The sequence below is a fragment of the Procambarus clarkii genome, chromosome 43 (genome assembly GCF_040958095.1).
Source record: "Procambarus clarkii isolate CNS0578487 chromosome 43, FALCON_Pclarkii_2.0, whole genome shotgun sequence".
In the NCBI taxonomy this organism is placed as follows: domain Eukaryota; kingdom Metazoa; phylum Arthropoda; class Malacostraca; order Decapoda; family Cambaridae; genus Procambarus; species Procambarus clarkii.
The window spans coordinates 21243130-21261822 of NC_091192.1; the positions used below are offsets into that span (position 1 = coordinate 21243130).

At 44.1% G+C, this 18693-nt stretch overlaps 1 protein-coding gene across 1 annotated transcript in view; it reads left to right on the plus strand.

Annotated features, from left to right (window-relative positions):
• The first annotated feature begins 510 nt into the window (after nt 1–510).
• LOC123755799 (lachesin) overlaps nt 511–18693 on the plus strand; it is a 74746-nt gene continuing 56563 nt past the window's right edge. The window contains exon 1 of the mRNA XM_069300086.1: nt 511–1023. Within this exon, the coding sequence (XP_069156187.1) occupies nt 1016–1023 (8 nt within the window). The 5' untranslated portion in view covers nt 511–1015. The remainder of the gene's footprint in view (nt 1024–18693) is intronic.

The window sequence follows — 18693 nt, forward strand, 5'->3', positions numbered from 1 at the left end:
ATATATATATACTACAGGTGCATGTATATACCCAACATATGCATGAATACAGCTACAGATAAATCATTCGTATTGAGAACTGATAACAAAACTACTTAATGAGCAGCTTGAAGTGTAAGCTTACAGTTCCCATCTGACCTGGGCTTATTATCAGCTTCACGCGGCCCTGTGTGTCGTCAGCTTAGTTTTGTGGGAGATGAGAAGTCTGGCCCAGCTTAGATGAGATTTCTCACCATGCGATGAGAAATAATTGAATTATTTAAATTATTTCGTTAAATGTGGCCTGTTGAAGCTTAGATGTGAGGTGAGGCCAGCTTGATCTCCTTTGAGATAAAAAAAAATGTGGCCACCTTACTCTACGAGGAAATGAGAAGCATAAGTAGCATTAATGAAAATTTTATGTTGAAGCCAGCTTAGGCTACGATGAAATGGCTTAGCAATACCGGCAACAGAAAACGGTAATATGAGTAAGGGGGGTCTGAAGGCAGGCTGCCAGTAGTGCCGCTCCAGCTGCCGTAGAAGGAGGGTGTATACTCTCTGTCTCTCTCTGCTCCCTAACCCACCAGGAACACTATATTACACAAATTGGTCGTAGATTTTGATCCATTTATATTTGCGGCACTTTGAGTATTTACACCATGATAAGCCGCTATCATGTTCTAAAACTGAAGAAAAAAAATTGACAGTGAATTGGAAACGGTCTTCAGCACTATATTTATTCACTCAGATTACATATTATTTATCATTTATTAATGCAATGATCTGAATGAATATTAACCGGTTATTTTGGTCGTTTAGTGAAATTAAAACCGGGAACATTGACTGTCAAAGTACATGGATTCAAGGCATGAATTCAGGGAAATACAGAAGTGAACGAGTAACTGTAAGTGGCTCAAAGTAGCTGTTTCTAAGTGGTGAACTACGTAACTGTCGAGTGGTTGGAAATACCAATTATGTCTTAATTGCTGGAAATTCAGCCTCTGAGGACTGGAAAGATGTCGAACTGTCGCTGGAAATGACCAAGTAAGTACTGGACAGTTGATAAGTAGTACTGGACAGTTGATAAGTAGTACTGCCAGTTGATAAGTAAGACTGGACAGTTGATAAGTAGTACTGCCAGTTGATAAGTAAGACTGGACAGTTGATAAGTAGTACTGGACAGTTGACATGTAGTTGATATGAGGACAAGGAGCTGGGATATGAGGACTAGAAGCTGGGATATGAGGACAAGGAGCTAGGATATGAGGACTAGGAGCTGGGATATGAGGATTAGGAGCTGGGATATGAGGACAGGGAGCTGGGATATAAGGACAAGGAGCTGGGATATGAGGACTAGGAGCTGGGATATGAGGACTAGAAGCTGGGATATGAGGACAAGGAGCTGGGATATGAGGACTAGGAGCTGGGATATGAGGACTAGAAGCTGGGATATGAGGACAAGGAGCTGGGATATGTGGGCAAGGAGCTGGGATATGAGGACTAGAAGCTGGGATATAAGGACTAGAAGCTGGGATATGAGGACAAGGAGCTAGGATATGAGGACTAGGAGCTGGGATATGAGGATTAGGAGCTGGGATATGAGGACTAGAAGCTGGGATATAAGGACTAGAAGCTGGGATATGAGGACAAGGAGCTAGGATATGAGGACTAGAAGCTGGGATATAAGGACTAGAAGCTGGGATATGAGGACAAGGAGCTAGGATATGAGGACTAGGAGCTGGGATATGAGGATTAGGAGCTGGGATATGAGGACAGGGAGCTGGGATATAAGGACAAGGAGCTGGGATATGAGGACTAGGAGCTGGGATATGAGGAATAGAAGCTGGGATATGAGGACAAGGAGCTGGGATATGTGGGCAAGGAGCTGGGATATGAGGACTAGGAGCTGGGATATGAGGACTAGAAGCTGGGATATGAGGAGAAGGAGCTGGGATATGAGGACTAGGAGCTGGGTTATGACGACAAAGAGCTAGGATATAAGGACAAGGAGCTGGGATATGAAGACAAGGAGCTAGGATATGAGGATAAGGTGCTGGGATATGAGGACTAGAAGCTGGGATATGAGGACAAGGAACTGGGATATGAGGACTGGGAGCTGGGATATGAGGACTAGAAGCTGGGATATAAGGACAAGGAGCTGGGATTTGAGGACTAGAAACTGGGATATGAGGACAAGGAGCTGGGATATGAGGACTAAGAGCTGGAATATGAAGACAAGTAGCTGGGATATGAGGACTAGGAGCTGGGATATGAGGACAAGAAGCTGGGATATGAGGATAAGGTGCTGGGATATGAGGACAAGGAGCTGGGATATGAGGACTAGGAGCTGTGATATGAGGACAAGGAGCTGGGATATGAGGACAAGGAGCTGGGATATGAAGACAAGGAGCTGGGATATGAGGACTAAGAGCTAGTATATGAGGACAAGGAGAAGGGATATGAGGACAAGGAACTGGGATATGAGGACTAGGAGCTGGAATATGATGACGGGATGAAGGAACGGTCCCCAATCCCTTCAGGATCAACGGGGATCGAACGCCGACCTGCAAAAACCATGGGCTTTGCTATTCCAATCTAATCCTAGTGGATTAGTGTACATTAAGAGATTCCAATTAACATTTGTCGACCCTGCAGCAGCCTGTGTGCTGAAGCTGGCAGCAGTCAGCTTGAAGCACGGACATATATAGTGAACACATTTGGTCGTCACACAGGTTACTGTCTCCCTGAGGCTAAATTAAGTGTCCAAACGCTCGAATATTCATCAATATTTGAATATTCATCAATATATATTGATCATATCACATAATATTGACGCATTTACGAGCGGTTTGAGATGGGTGTAGGTCTGGCCTGATGGCCACACCTACACTTACAGTGAAGATTCCCAAATGATATAAGTTTGTTAGGACGGGGGAAGGGGGTGGAAATCACACCCATTCGGCAAATAATATAGCTCTCTCTCTCTCTCTCTCTCTCTTTCTTTCTCTCTCTCACTCTCTCTCTCTCTCTCTCTCTCTCTCTCTCTCTCTCTCTCTCTCTCTCTCTCTCTCTCTCTCTCTCTCTCTCTCTCTCTCTCTCTCTCTCTCTCTCCAAGCTTTCGCCTCAGACTACCCAGAAACATCAATATGTTACAGTGTCCATATTTTATTTTGTTTAAACGTGAGTGATGTGTATAATGGTGTAGCAGGTCTGCAGGGTAGAATAATGCAAGCAGACAGCAGATAAAGCAGAGAGAGACACACACAGTCCTTCTGCTGGGTGCTTGGAATTATTAAGGATTTACTGGGACAAAGAGATGCCTTTCTTGACAAGCAAACTTTGAATGGTAGTCTTGGAAGGGGCAAACATTTCTATTTTATCACATATTTATTTTTAGATACGTGTTTGTGATTGTTATACCTGGAACATACCTGGAGAGGGTTTCGGGAGTTCTTGTACTCCCCGAGCCCGGCCTGGGGGTCAGGCTCGACTGGTTATTGCTTTATTTAATTAAAAGATTCAATATTAGTCTTAACAACTTCCTGTTAATATTAATTGATTATTAACCTCTCCAATATGTGGTATTTTCACTTTTTTTTTTTAACCTCGCTCTTTCCACCTTGTTTAATATTATAATTACGTCCTACTGCTGGGATATTGTTACTGCACACACACACACACACACACACACACACACACACACACACACACACACACACACACACACACACACACACACACACACACACACACACACGCACACACACACACACATACATGGATTTTTTTGCCTTAGGGTCCTATTAATCACGACTCTCGGATCTTTTTCACATTTAGAATTCGCAATATCAACATTGTCCAAATGACGTCTGGTAAATGTATTATTTTTCCTAAGCATAGAAACCAACATGTTAGCATTAAAATCCATCTTTAAAATCTTTCGTCCATTTTAAATGTCTTGATCAGCTTTGTAACGTCTTTAGATTCTTATTCTGAATTTATTTCTTGATCTTTTCGCATTATTTGCAATTTTGCAAATGTTGCTATGAAATTCAATTTAAATTATTTATATATATATGGAGAGAGGTGGCAAGGCACAGTCTTGGGTCACACACCTGTTCCACCGGCTTGCTAACTGGACCTAACTCCAGTTAGGTCCAGTTAGGTCGTTTAAAATAATCCTCATCCAACTTAAGATAACTTTCTCCAGTGCTCCTCTACCAGCTTCCTGAGACACAACATCAAAGCCTTGGCTAATGTCAAGGTGTAAAATGGCGTCTTAATTCTTTCTGCTGTGAGGTGCTTCAAATATGCTGGGGGGGAAAAAAGGAGTAAATTAGTTAAACACAAGCAACCATTAGCAAAACAATGGGTTGAATTATTAATTAATCTTAGTTTTTTCAAGATGTATATGAATGGCTTTTGTGGGTATTGATTCAGACCATTTTCTTACAAAAGATGTAAAGCTAATTGGTCGATAGTTTGACACAAATGGTCCATCTCGCTGCTTAAGAGGGGCGTCAGCACATTCATCATTAATAACCAAACCATTAATGTATAAAGCTTTTGATTTGATTTATTTTAACTAACAGAGTCACATTCCCTGGCCAGAAGTGAAGAAATTATGTTTGTGTATCTGTCCCTTATAGGTTCTTTGCCGTCCTACCCAAGTGCCGTCAATACGTTAATCAACATATAATACAATTATATGTGAGTTAACACATATGTTAACCCACATATAACTTTATTAATTCACCTGTCGGATGTTACTAAGGTTCTTGACATCCCCGGAGGGAGTGGAGGTGTAAATACAAGATGGTTGTGTCTGGAGGTTACTGCCTCATGACCAAGTTGGCCATCTTAATCCGCTAATTAATCTTGAGCTTCACCTTCTAGTTATTTGCGGAAATAAGAGTGTCGTGTTTCTGTAAAGTATGTCTCTCAGGACTCTTTTTGTACTGAATACAGCTCAAAGTAGCGCTAAAGTTCTTTCATATGGACTCTTGGCACGATATGACGAGGGGGATGTAATTGGAATTGTCTCATTAATTTTCTCATAATTGTGCTCAAGTGTCCGGTGAGGTTGTGCTCAACTTGCTGGTATAGCATTGTGCTCAAGTGCCCGGTGAGGTTGTACTCAACTTGCCGGTATAGCACTGTGCTGAAGTGTCCGGTGAGGTTGTACTCAACTTGCTGGTATAGCACTGTGCTGAAGTGTCCGGTGAGGTTGTACTCAACTTGCCGGTATAGCACTGCTCAAGTGCCCGGTGAGGTTGTACTCAACTTGCCGGTATAGCACTGTGCTCAAGTGCCCGGTGAGGTTGTACTCAACTTGCCGGTATAGCACTGTGCTCAAGTGCCCGGTGAGGTTAGCTCCCTCGAGTGTCTAACACTCTCACCACAAACTGCCAGGGGGGGGGGGGGGATAAATGGTCTGGGATACGAGCCGGAAATAAGGTGGTGGAGGTAGGTGTAAGCTGAATGCTTTAAGGAATATGAGCATTTATACAGACTCCCGCCCTGGCGATTTTTATGAAGTCAAGTGTGAAAGTGTTAGTGTGATTTCCCTAGAGTATTTAGTCATGGTAATAATATATTTTCTGAGAGACGAGAGGAGAGGGGGAAGTAGAAGGGAGAGGGGGTAGGGGATGGAGGAAAAGGGGCAGGACGAAGGGGGGGGGGAGGGAACAAGGGGACAGGGACGAGGGGAGATGGGGTCTGTAGTGGGGAGAGGATGAGAACTGGGGTGAAGAGGCTTTAAGGGAGGATTGAGAGAGATTAGGTAACAGGGGGGGGGGATGTAGGGAGAGGGGGGGGGAATCGAAGAGGAGTGGAATGAAGGGGGTGAGAGGGAGTACAGACTGTCCCGGGCACCGCCGGTTATCCCCCTCCTTGTATATATATAAAACACCTACACATTACCCAGCCAGGCTGTGGCATGTCCTTATTATGCATGATAATAACCTTATTGTTACAATTTAATCTGCACTGCTCCTGGCGAGTGGCATAGTTCGATCCCTTACAATAACCCAGGGACACAACTTACGACTATGGATTTTCTCTGACTTATCAGAAGAAAGTGCCAAGTTGGTCTGTAGCACCTGGGAGGAATATGAAGACAGTGAAGCAACGATGAACATCCACTTCGGGGGATCGAACCCTGCAAGAAGCGAAGCTCTTACTGTACCCACCTGACCGTGGAGTGTGTAGAGAAGATAGAGAATGTATGCGGCGCTAGTTTGCCTCGCAAGATCGCAGGATTACGAACTAGGAAAACTGCACAAAGCGGCAGGGTCCGCCAGCGCCGCCTGCCGGTCGCCGGCTGAACCAGCAATATACTCTTACTGCTCTCGGGGACGTCCTCCTCTCTTTCAGGACTTGGAGTAAATCTCTTAAAACCAGGACGGGAAGCATTCTCTAAAACATTTTCTTGTATATCGCCACCAAACCTTAACCTCTAAATCAACGCCGAGGAAGTCTGTGATCTTTATGTGATAAAAACTCTGCTCACTAAATTTGAGGGAGAAATACTATCGTTTGGTTGGGTGTGTGTACTCACCTTGTTGTGCTTGCGGGGGTTGAGCTCTGGCTCTTTGGTCCCGCCTCTCAACTGGTGTACAGATTCCTGAGCCTACTGGGCTCTATCATATCTATAGCTGAAACTGTGTATGGAGTCAGCCTCCGCCACATCACTGCCTAATGCATTCCACCTGTTTACTACTCTGACACTGAAAAGGTTGTTTCTAACGTCCCTGTGGCTCATTTGGGTACACAGTTTCCACCTGTGTCCCCTTGTTCACGTTCCCACCGAGTTAAACAATTTAACTTTATCTACCCTGTCGATTCCTCTTAGAGTTTTGTAGGTAGAGATCATGTCTCCCCGAGCTCTTCTGTCTTCCGGTGACGTGAGGTGCAGTACACGCAGTCTTTCTTCGTAACTCATGCCTCTTAGTTCTGGGACTAGCCTAGTGGCATACCTCTGAACTTTTTCAAACTTAGTCTTGTGTTTGACAAGGTACGGGCTTCATGCTGGGGCCGCATACTCCAGGATTGGTCTTACATATGTGGTGTACAAGATTCTGAATGATTCCTTACACAGGTTCCTGAACGCTATTCTGATGTTAGCCAGCCTCGCATATGCCGCAGACGTTATTCTTTTTATGTGGGCTTCAGGAGACAGGTTTGGTGTGATATCAACTCCTAGATCTTTCTCTCTGTCTGTTTCATTAAGTACTTCATCTCCTATTCTGTATCCTGTGTCTGGCCTCCTGTTTCCACTGCCTAGTTTCATTACATTACGTTTACTCGGGTTGAACTTCAACAGCCATTTATTGGACCATTGATTCAGTTTGTCTAGGTCATCTTGTCGCCTCATACAATTTTCCTCTGTCTTAATCCTCCTCTTAATTTTTGCATCATCAGCAAACAATGAAAGAACTATTCTATACCCTCTGGAAGATCATTTACATATATCAGAAACAGTATAGGTCCAAGGACTGACCCCTGCGGTACTCCACTTGTATCGTCTCGCCAATCTGAGACCTCACCCCTCACAGTGACTTGCTGTTTTCTGTTGCTTAGATACTCCTTTATCCATTGGAGTACCTTCCCTTTCACTCCTGCCTATGCATCTCCAGTTTGTGCACTAGTCTCTTGTGTGGTACTGTATCAAAGATTTTCCTGGCAATCCAAAAATACACAGTTTGCCCATCCCTTTCTTTCTTGCCTGATTTTTGTTGCCTGGTCGTAGAATTCAAGTAACCCTGTGAGGCAGGACTTGCCATCCCTGAATCCATGTTGATGCTGTGTTACAAAGTTCTTTCGCTCCAGGTGCTCCACTAGCTTTTTTCGCACAATCTTCTCCATCAGCTTGCATGGTATGCAGGTTAGGGACACTGGCCTGTAATTCAGTGCCTCCTGTCTATCCCCTCTTCTTGTATATTGGGACTACATTAGCAGTCATCCAAATTTTTGGCAGTTTACCTGTTACCAGGAATTTGTTATACACTAGGAGAGTGGCAAGCACAGTGCTTCTGCTCCTTCCTTTAGTATCCATGGCGAAATTCTATCTGGGCCTATAGCCTTTGTCACATCCAACTCTAGCTGATGCTTCCTCACCTCCCACTAGTAATCCCAAACTCCTCTAGTGGTGTCTGGTTAACTATTCCCTTTCTTATCTCTGGAACTTATCCATGCTCTAATGTGAAGACCTCCTGGAATTCCTTATTGAGTTTCTCGCACACTTCCTTGTCGTTTGTAGTGAATCTGTCAGCCCCATCCTCAGTTTCATTACCTATTCCTTCACTGTTGTTTTTCTCCTGGTGTGGCTCTGCAGCAATATAGGTTGAGTCTTTGCCTTGCTTGCTATATCAGTTTTATATAGTCTTTCTACCTCTCTTCTCACCCTGACGTATTCATTCCTGGCACTCTGGTATCGTTCTCTGCTCTCTAGTGTCCTATTATTTCTATAGTTTCTCCATGCCTTTATACTTAGTTGCTTTGCTAGCTTACATCTTTAATTAAACCATGGGTTCTAGTCTGCAATTCATTTATTTTCCTTCTGGACTGGGATGAACTGCCTCTGAATCTTCTCTAAATTTGTCTTGTGTTTAACTAGGTATGGACTCCAGTCTGGAGCTGCATACTCCAGGATTGGTCTTACATAAGTGGTATACAAGGTTCTGAACGATTCCTTACACAAGTTCCTAATGGCAGTTCTTATATTAGCAAATCTAGCATATGCCGCTGATGATATCCTTTTGATGTGGGCCTCTGGGGACAGGTTAGGTGTGATATCAAACCCCAGATCTTTCTCTCAATTTGTCTCTTGCAGGATTTCTCCTCCCAGATGGTACCTTGTGTTCTGCCTTCTGCTCCCTTCGCCTAATTTCATTACTTTACACTTTCCTGAGTTGAATTTTAGCAGCCATTTTCTAGACCATTCCTCCAGTTTGTCCAGGTCGTCCTGTAGTCTCTGTTTATCTTCATCCGTCTTGATTCTTCTCATAATTTTTGTTTCATCAGAAAACATTGCGTCTATACACTCTGGAAGATCGTTTGTATATATTAGAAACAGGAAGGGTCCAAGCACACAGCCCTGTGGGACTCCGCTGGTGACATCTCGCCACTCTGATGTCTCCCCCCTCACCGTTACTCGCTGTTTCCCGTTGCTTAGATACTCCCTTATCCACTGGAGCACCTTCCCTTTTACTCCTGCCTGCTGCTCCAACTTTTGTAACATCCTTTTGTGAGGTTCTGTGTCAAAGGCTTTCTGACAGTCCAAGAAAATGCAGTCTGCCAACCCTTCTCTTTCTTGCCTAATTTGTGTTGCTTAGTCATTGAATTTTATTAACACTGTAGGGCACGATTTACAATCTCTGAACCCATGTTGGTGGTGCGTTACAAAGCTGTTTCCCTCCAGATGCTCTACGAGCCTTTTCCTCACGATCTTCTCCATCACCTTGCATGGTATACAAGTTAAGGGAAGTGAAACTAAACAACCTGGAAAAGGTTGTGGCTGGTGTTGTATTCAATCTCAGGTCATTGTCCTTCAAGCATCTTTCACAGCATCACATCACAACATTCACATCATCTCCCAACATTCACATCATCTCCCAACATTCACAGCATCTCCCAACATTCACATCATCTCCCAACATTCACATCATCTCCCAACATTCACAGCATCTCCCAACATTCACATCATCTCCCAACATTCACATCATCTCCCAACATTCACAGCATCTCCCAACATTCACATCATCTCCCAACATTCACAGCATCTCCCAACATTCACATCATCTCCCAACATTCACATCATCTCCCAACATTCACAGCATCTCCCAACATTCACAGCATCTCCCAACATTCACAGCATCTCCCAACATTCACATCATCTCCCAACATTCACAGCATCTCCCAACATTCACAGCATCTCCCAACATTCACAGCATCTCCCAACATTCACAGCATCTCCCAACATTCACATCATCTCCCAACATTCACAGCATCTCCCAACATTCACAGCATCTCCCAACATTCACAGCATCTCCCAACATTCACAACATCTCCCAACATTCACAGCATCTCCCAACATTCACAGCATCTCCCAACATTCACAGCATCTCCCAACATTCACAGCATCTCCCAACATTCACAGCATCTCCCAACATTCACAGCATCTCCCAACATTCACAGCATCTCCCAACATTCACACCATCTCCCAACATTCACAGCATCTCCCAACATTCACAGCATCTCCCAACATTCACAGCATCTCCCAACATTCACAACATCTCCCAACATTCACATCATCTCCCAACATTCACACCATCTCCCAACATTCACAGCATCTCCCAACATTCACACCCTCTCCCAACATTCTCAGCATCTCCCAACATTCACACCATCTCCCAACATTCACAGCATCTCCCAACATTCACACCATCTCCCAACATTCACAGCATCTCCCAACATTCACAACATCTCCCAACATTCACATCATCTCCCAACATTCACACCATCTCCCAACATTCACAGCATCTCCCAACATTCACACCATCTCCCAACATTCACATCATCTCCCAACATTCACACCATCTCCCAACATTCACAGCATCTCCCAACATTCACAGCATCTCCCAACATTCACACCATCTCCCAACATTCACATCATCTCCCAACATTCACACCATCTCCCAACATTCACAGCATCTCCCAACATTCACATCATCTCCCAACATTCACACCATCTCCCAACATTCACAGCATCTCCCAACATTCACACCATCTCCCAACATTCACAGCATCTCCCAACATTCACAGCATCTCCCAACATTCACATCATCTCCCAACATTCACACCATCTCCCAACATTCACAGCATCTCCCAACATTCACACCATCTCCCAACATTCACAGCATCTCCCAACATTCACAGCATCTCCCAACATTCACACCATCTCCCAACATTCACATCATCTCCCAACATTCACACCATCTCCCAACATTCACAGCATCTCCCAACATTCTCAGCATCTCCACTCTCCTCAGCTCCAGCCTCCCTGCTAGCTATATAGTATTGATCTATGCAGACGTCTTCTCATCTCAGCGGCCTTCTGATCACACAATTTGGATTTTGGGGGCTTGTGGATATTGCCACAATCGGCGTGTTTATACAAAAATATATTGACATGGAAAGATTGTGATGGTTGTGATTGTAAAAGATTGTGTAACATTAGATTTGTGTCGATTGTGAGGGGATATGATGATTTTGAGGATTTGGAGAATGATGGTGATTGAAATGTTCGACAAAGGTTTAAATTGTGAATTGTTTATGAAGGAGAATTGTTTAAATATATGTGTGATTTTTTTAGCATTTAAAAAAAAATCGCGAGTATTTCAATATAACATTATGCAAGGTATATTGTTTAATGTGTATGAGAATTGTGATGATATATCGACTATTGTGAGGAGTCTGAGGATATAGATATTGTATGATTGTGTTGGGTTGTTTAGGAAATTTGGCAGGTTTACAAATGATTGTCTGGTCATATATATTAATTGAGAGGCAGTTACGCTTCGTAAAGAGTGTAAGACGTTAAGATTGTGAATACTGCGATTGTGAAGATTGTTTGGATTGTGAAGATTGTGAAGATTGTTTAGGTTATGAAGATTGCAAAAATTGTGATGATTGTGAAATCACACACACACACACACACACACACACACACACACACACACACACACACACACACACACACACACACACACACACACACACACACACACACACACGGCGTTGAGAGGCGGGACCAAAGAGCCAAAGCTCAACCCCCGCAAGCACAAATAGGTGAGTACAAAAAGGTGAGTACACACACACACACACACACACACACCGTGCAACCCCCCCCCCCCCACCCCAAAATCCTCTGAGACCCTGCAAACCACCTCACAGATCTTCACACCCAGGGAACAGTTTTCCCCACCAGCAGAATACTCACCAAGAAAGGGGCAAGAAAATGAACAGAAGAAAGTGAGCTTCAAGGCGATGTACACTAACATAGATGGGATTGCAAATAGAACAAGTTAACTCGGAGAATGGGCACTAGAAAAAACCCAGACATAATAGCACTCACAGAAACAAAGCTAACGAAAACCATAACAAATGCAGTGTTTCCACAGGACTTCTATGTTGTGAGGAAAGAGAGAGAAGGGAGAGGAGGAGGTGGTGTAGCTCTGCTACTATGAGAAGGTTGGAGTTTCGAAGAGATGGTAATTCAGAACTGTGAAGGTTTCAGTGACTACATATCAGGCACCATAGCAACTGGAGGACAGAAAATTATAGTAGTAGTCATATATAACCCCCACACCGAATGTCAGAAGACCCAGACTTCTGGGTCTTCTGTCTTCGGGGGGGGGGGGTTATATATGGGGGCTTCGAGGGAGAGTGAGTCGTAGTCCTAATGACCCGGGTTCGATTCCCGGCCGATGGCAGAAACAAATGGGCAGAGTTCTCTTTCACCCTGATGCATCTGCTCGCCTAGCAGTAAATAGGTACCTGGGAGTTAAACAGCTGCTACGAGCTGCTCTTTAACAACGAAACTGGATTTTTAGGGAGATATTCATAATAGATTGGATTTTTATAGATGCGCATGCACGCCCGCACGTTAGTTGCTGTGAGAGAAAACATTTGCCCTGAGTTTGATATAACACATCAGTTGTTGTTGTTATAGATTCGGCTAATTCGGAACAAGTTCCAAGTAGCACGGGCTATGGTGAGCCCGTAACTTACCTGGCACAGGAGCGGTGCACATCAGTGTTAGGGAAGAGATTATACAGTTCTGTCACGTGTATTTTGAAAGACTTCTGTCTTACGATGTTGTCTCGTAGAGAATAGCTTCTGAGGAGTCTGTATTGTAGGTTGAAGCAGCAGTGAAGAGTTTTATAGTCATGGAAGTTGGCTGTCGGTTCATTTAGTACACAACGGGTTTGTGAAAGAGAAAACATGCACTCTCTTGAACATTATATTGTAGAATGTCCCATATTGACTGACTTTCGCCCTCCTGGGCTAAGGTATGCTGAACTGTGTAACTACTATATGAGTACTGGAACACTTGATGATATATTGGACTTGTACCCAAGATTAACCATGTTATGTATCAATTATACAATGTATGTATGTGATGTAACTATATAACCTGAGCTTGTAAAAGCACCTTAATCACCTTCAGTGATTAAGTGCTTCGTTGCACACTAGTTTCTCTATCAGCTATCTCACCCTGTCAGAGTAAAAGAGAGAAATGTATGTGAATGCATGTGTGTGTGTATATATGTATGTACACATGTATGTATATATGTATGTGTACGTATATGTGTGTGTGTGTGTGTGTGTGTGTGTGTGTGTGTGTGTGTGTGTGTGTGTGTGTGTGTGTGTGTGTGTGTGTGTGTGTGTGTGTGTGTGTGTGTGTGTGTGTATGTATATGTATGTGTATAAAGTATATATAGAAGCTGATCAGAATTGCATTTCACCTTTGTAAATGCACATTAATGACACTATGTAAAAGACACATCGAGCACTTTATGTAGGGCATACGTTAATCTGTGTATCTATGTACTTACGTATGTAGGTTAGCTTAGCATTTTAAAAGCACCGAATCACCTTCATTGGTTGAGTGTTCAATAAACCCTTGAACTATATGTTTAACACATCTCTCACCCTGTCCATGGAGGACAGAAGGAAATGTATATATGCTGGTTAGCATTGTAAATGTCCGGCCACGTCTGTGGTAGAAAATAATAAAAAAAAACGGGTTTATCTTTTGGTGAGCTGGCAACACTGACGTGCCGCCTCGCCCTCCTCCAGGCTTACACCCCGAGGTAATATTCCCATGTGTAAGTGTACCAAGTGTAAGTGTACCACTTATTTTATATTGGTTTATATTTGTATTTACTTATATATACAGGAGTTCTTACATTCTTGTACAGCCACTAGCACGCGTAACGTATCGGGCAGGTCTTTAATCCTATGGTCCCCGGAATACGACCCGCCAAATCGTTTAACAAGCAGGTACCCATTTTACTATTGGGTTAACAGAGGATTGACGTTCGATAAAACAGTTAAGGATTGACGTCCGATAAATCCTCCCAGGCCAGGATACGAACCCAGGACAGAGCGCTAGTGAAACGCCATGCGAGTTCAAGTTCAAGTTCAAGTATGTTTATTGAGACAAGAAAGAAATACATCTCAAAGGGATAGAGTTCCCACTACGCCACGGGAACTGTGACGTTATATTGAGTTATTGTGAGAGTATTGTATGTCTGGGGCTCGAACTAAGCTATTCACTGAGCAAGGAAATACGTAGCAGTTCTTTTTAAAGTAATGGTAGAATCAGAGGGATCTGATAATGAGTTCATAGTATTGGTACTTGTTAATTTGTCAACATTGCACAGAATCACCCTCAGCTCAGTCAGCTGTAGAGTGCCACATCCTCCCTTGTTTATTAAATCACTAGCTATACCCAGCCCCAGCAACCCCCTCCCTCTGTCAACCGTTCTCCCCCCCCCCCCCCCCACCATCCACCATTCGCCCCTCCTCCATCCCCTCGTCCTGCCCCACCGTCCCCCACTCCCAAGTCCCCTCGTCCTCTCCACCATTCCCCCGTCTCCTTGTCCTCCCTATCATTCCCCACTCCCCTGTCCCCCTTGTCCTCCCCCACCATTCTCCACTCCTCCGTCTCCTCGTCCCCACCATACTCTCGTCCTCCCCACCATCCCCCACTCCCACCCCCTCGTCCTTCCCACCATTCCCCGCTCACTCGTACGATGGGTTCCCAAATGATCTGTTGTTCCCATCAGAAAAATTGGAACATCAAATGATCTGATTTTTCCCATCATTGAAAAATAAGAAGAACAGTTAAAAAAAAAACATATAAAACAATGAAAAACAAAAAAATCAACTACTCTACCCAAATGAATGGTATGGTAAACAACACAGCTCAATTCCAACGCAATGTCACAAAAAATAATTAAATAAAAATGAAAATAAATCGAAATGTATGAAAATTTCATTTATCAATTCAATTGGAAACATTGAAATGGAATTGTAACATATTTAGTATAGCGTGTGTTAGTCTCATGTGCAACAGATGGCACTGTTTTTCAAAAACGCATGTTTTTACCTGTCACAGGGGTTGCATCTATATAGTAGGTATATAAAAACACGCGCATATTCGAATTGAACGTTGTGTGAAAATTTCAAAGCAATCGATGAACAACTTTCGGAGATTAGCGATTATGAACAAACGAACATTTACATTTTTATTCATATAGATTAAAGATTAATTTAGAGCAACTCCTGTTACTATCAGTAATTGTATTAATAACTTCCTTTGTTCATTTGCCCATGTAATTACCCATCATTTTAATGTAAAGATTCAATTCATTTAATTGGGCAGATGATTAAGCTTTGTTAAGGAACTGTGACAACTAGTGGGCAACCGGCCAAGGTTGGCTTGCTTGGGAGACGAGCGAATTTGCGTAGTATAGTTCTAGCGGCCAGGGGCCAGATTCACGAAGCAGTTACGCAAGTACTTACGAACGTGTACATCTTTCCTCAATCATTGACGGCTTTTGTTACATTTATTAAATAGTTTATCAGCATGAAAACTTCCCAATCAACTGTTATTATTGTTATAAACAGCCACCTGGCCGTCAAATATTGAGAAAAGATGGACAGGTTCGTAAGTGCTTGCGTAACTGCTTCGTGAATCTGGCCCCTGAGGGCAGGAAGGTTGGACAACTAACAACACCCCAATGAGGCCACAACATCAACTGAATGTTTGTTGATATTTTAAGGTAGAGTCTTGTACTGAGTTAGCACAGTTTTATGAAGATCCATTTTTTTAATCATTGCCTCCAGCTAATAATCATTAGAATAGAGTATGCTGATCTTATACTTTGATTATTGTATTGAATGAAACGTGATTAATTTATTCTCTGTGTTTACACAGCCGACTCTTATATTATTGCTGAGTCCACAGTCCTGATATTTGTGCTGTAAACTGCATGGGATTCCACCAAGAATCCTCATATACACACAGAAACACACAGAAGGTAGGTTCTAACCCTCATCATGGCCCTTGTGGATTTGTTCATCCTCATATAGTAATATTTCCCCTTGATTGAGTAAACTGTCTTAGACTAAAGTCGCCCCCACCCTTTCAGTAATTGGGGATCCACATTCTTGCGATTCATGACTAATTGGCCGATTCCTTCTTCACAGTCAATTAGCTTAATTACATCGGATTGTAGAAGAAGGTGGTGGTGAATGTGAAGAATATTTGCTACTGGGAGTAGCAGTGTATTCTTGTACCTGTAGCACTTGCTGCTCAAGCACTAGGTATCACAACACGTCATTGGGCTCTGGTTACAATACACGGTGAACAACGAGCCGTTAACTGGCGTTCCATTCGGGTCTGTTACAGTGTGTTAGAGAGAAATATATGTAGCAGACATAATGGAGGAAAAAATGCATTGGTTAGAAAGGTGGGGTCCTAAAGCTAATAGCTCGATTCTGCAGGCACAAAGAGTAAAGACGCCCACACACACACACACACACACACACACACACACACACACACACACACACACACACACACACACACACACACACACACACACACACACACACAAACGATCTTCCGGAGGGTATAGACTCATTCCTCTCGATGTTTGCTGATGATGCAAAAATTATGAGAAGAATCAAGACAGATGAAGATAGACAGAGACTACAGGATGACCTGGACAAACTGGAGGAATGGTCTAGAAAATGGCTGCTAAAGTTCAACTCAGGAAAGTGTAAAGTAATGAAATTAGGCGAAGGGAGCAGGAGGCTGAACACAAGGTATCATCTGGGAGGTGAAATCCTGCAAGAGTCAAATAGAGAGAAAGATCTGGGGGTTGATATCACACCGAACCTGTCCCCAGAGGCCCACATCAAAAGGATATCATCAGCGGCATATGCTAGACTGGCCAACATAAGAACTGCCTTTAGAAACTTGTGTAAGGAATCGTTCAGGACCCTGTATACCACTTATGTCAGACCAATCCTGGAGTATGCAGCTCCAGCCTGGAGTCCATACCTAGTTAAACACAAGACAAAGTTAGAGAAGATTCAGCGGTATGCCACCAGGCTCGTCCCGGAACTGAGAGGAATGAGCTACGAGGAAAGGCTAAAGGAGCTGAACCTCACGTCCCTGAAAAACAGAAGAGTAAGGGGAGACATGATAACCACCTACAAAATTCTCAGGGGAATTGACAGGGTGGACAAAGACAAACTCTTCAAAATGGGTGGGACATGAACAAGAGAAAACAGGTGGAAACTTAGTACCCAAATGAGCCACAGAGACGTTAGAAAGATTTTATCAGTGTCAGAGTAGTTAATAAATGGAATGCATTAGGCAGTGATGTGGTGGAGGCTGACTCCATACACAGTTTCAAATGTAGATATGATAGAGCCCAATAGGCTCAGGAATCTGTACACCTGTTGATTGACAGTTGAGAGGCGTGACCAAAGAGCCAAAGCTCAACCCCCGCAAGCACAACTAGGTGAGAGCAACTAGGGGAGTACACACACACAACCACTAATCAGCGCCCACACTCCACAAGACAACCACTATCACTTCTAATTTACCATCCTAATTCTGCCACACCAGAGGAGCTGCTCCGTCGCCTACACCACCTCCACCACCACCAACACCTTGTTCTCTGCCGTAGGTGTGGAGCAGACTTCCGGGGTGTTGTGTCGAGAGGGTGTTCCGGTGTGGTGTGTGTGTTGGGGGGGGGAGTGTAGTGTGTACTGGCATGTGGGTTGTGCCGGTGCAGAGAACGAGATAGAGACAGATAGAGAGAGAGAAACAGAGCCAACAGCCAACTAGCCAGCCAGCCAGCAGCCAGCCAGCCAGCCAGCCAGCCAGCCAGCCAGCCAGCCAGCCAGCCAGCAGCCAGCCAGCCAGCCAGCCAGCAGCCAGCCAGCCAGCCAGCCAGCCAGCCAGCCAGCCAGCCAGCCAGCCAGCCAGCCAGCCAGCCAGCCAGCAGCCAGCCAGCCAGCCAGCCAGCAGCCAGCCAGCCAGCCAGCCAGCAGCTCTCCTACCCTCCATCACAGGGTAATGACTACCCACCGATGATAGCCATTAGGTCACAAGCACCCGTAAGCAATTTGTTTTCTCCCACACGGCTTGCATCACACCAGGTCATTACTTGGATTATAACTCTCTGGTTTAATTTGTAAGGGTTGTTGATGGGACAGATGGGAGAGGGAGGGAGGGAGGGAGGAGCGGAAAAGGGGAGGAAGGCAATAGGTGGAAGGAAAGAGAGAGAGAGAAAGAGAGAGAGAGAGAGAGAGAGAGAGAGAGAGAGAGAGAGAGAGAGAGAGAGAGAGAGAGAGAGAGAGAGAGAGAGAGAGAGAGAGAGAGAGAGACAGAGAGAGAGATGAGAGAGAGAGAGAGAGAGAGAGAGAGAGAGAGAGAGAGAGAGAGAGAGAGAGAGAGAGAGAGAGAGAGAGAGAGAGAGAGAGAGAGAGAGACAGAGAGAGAGAGACAGAGAGAGAGTGAGAGAGAGAGAGACAGAGAGAGAGAGAGAGAGAGAGAGAGAGAGAGAGAGAGAGAGAGACAGAGAGAGAGGAGAGAGAGAGAGAGAGAGAGAGAGAGAGAGAGAG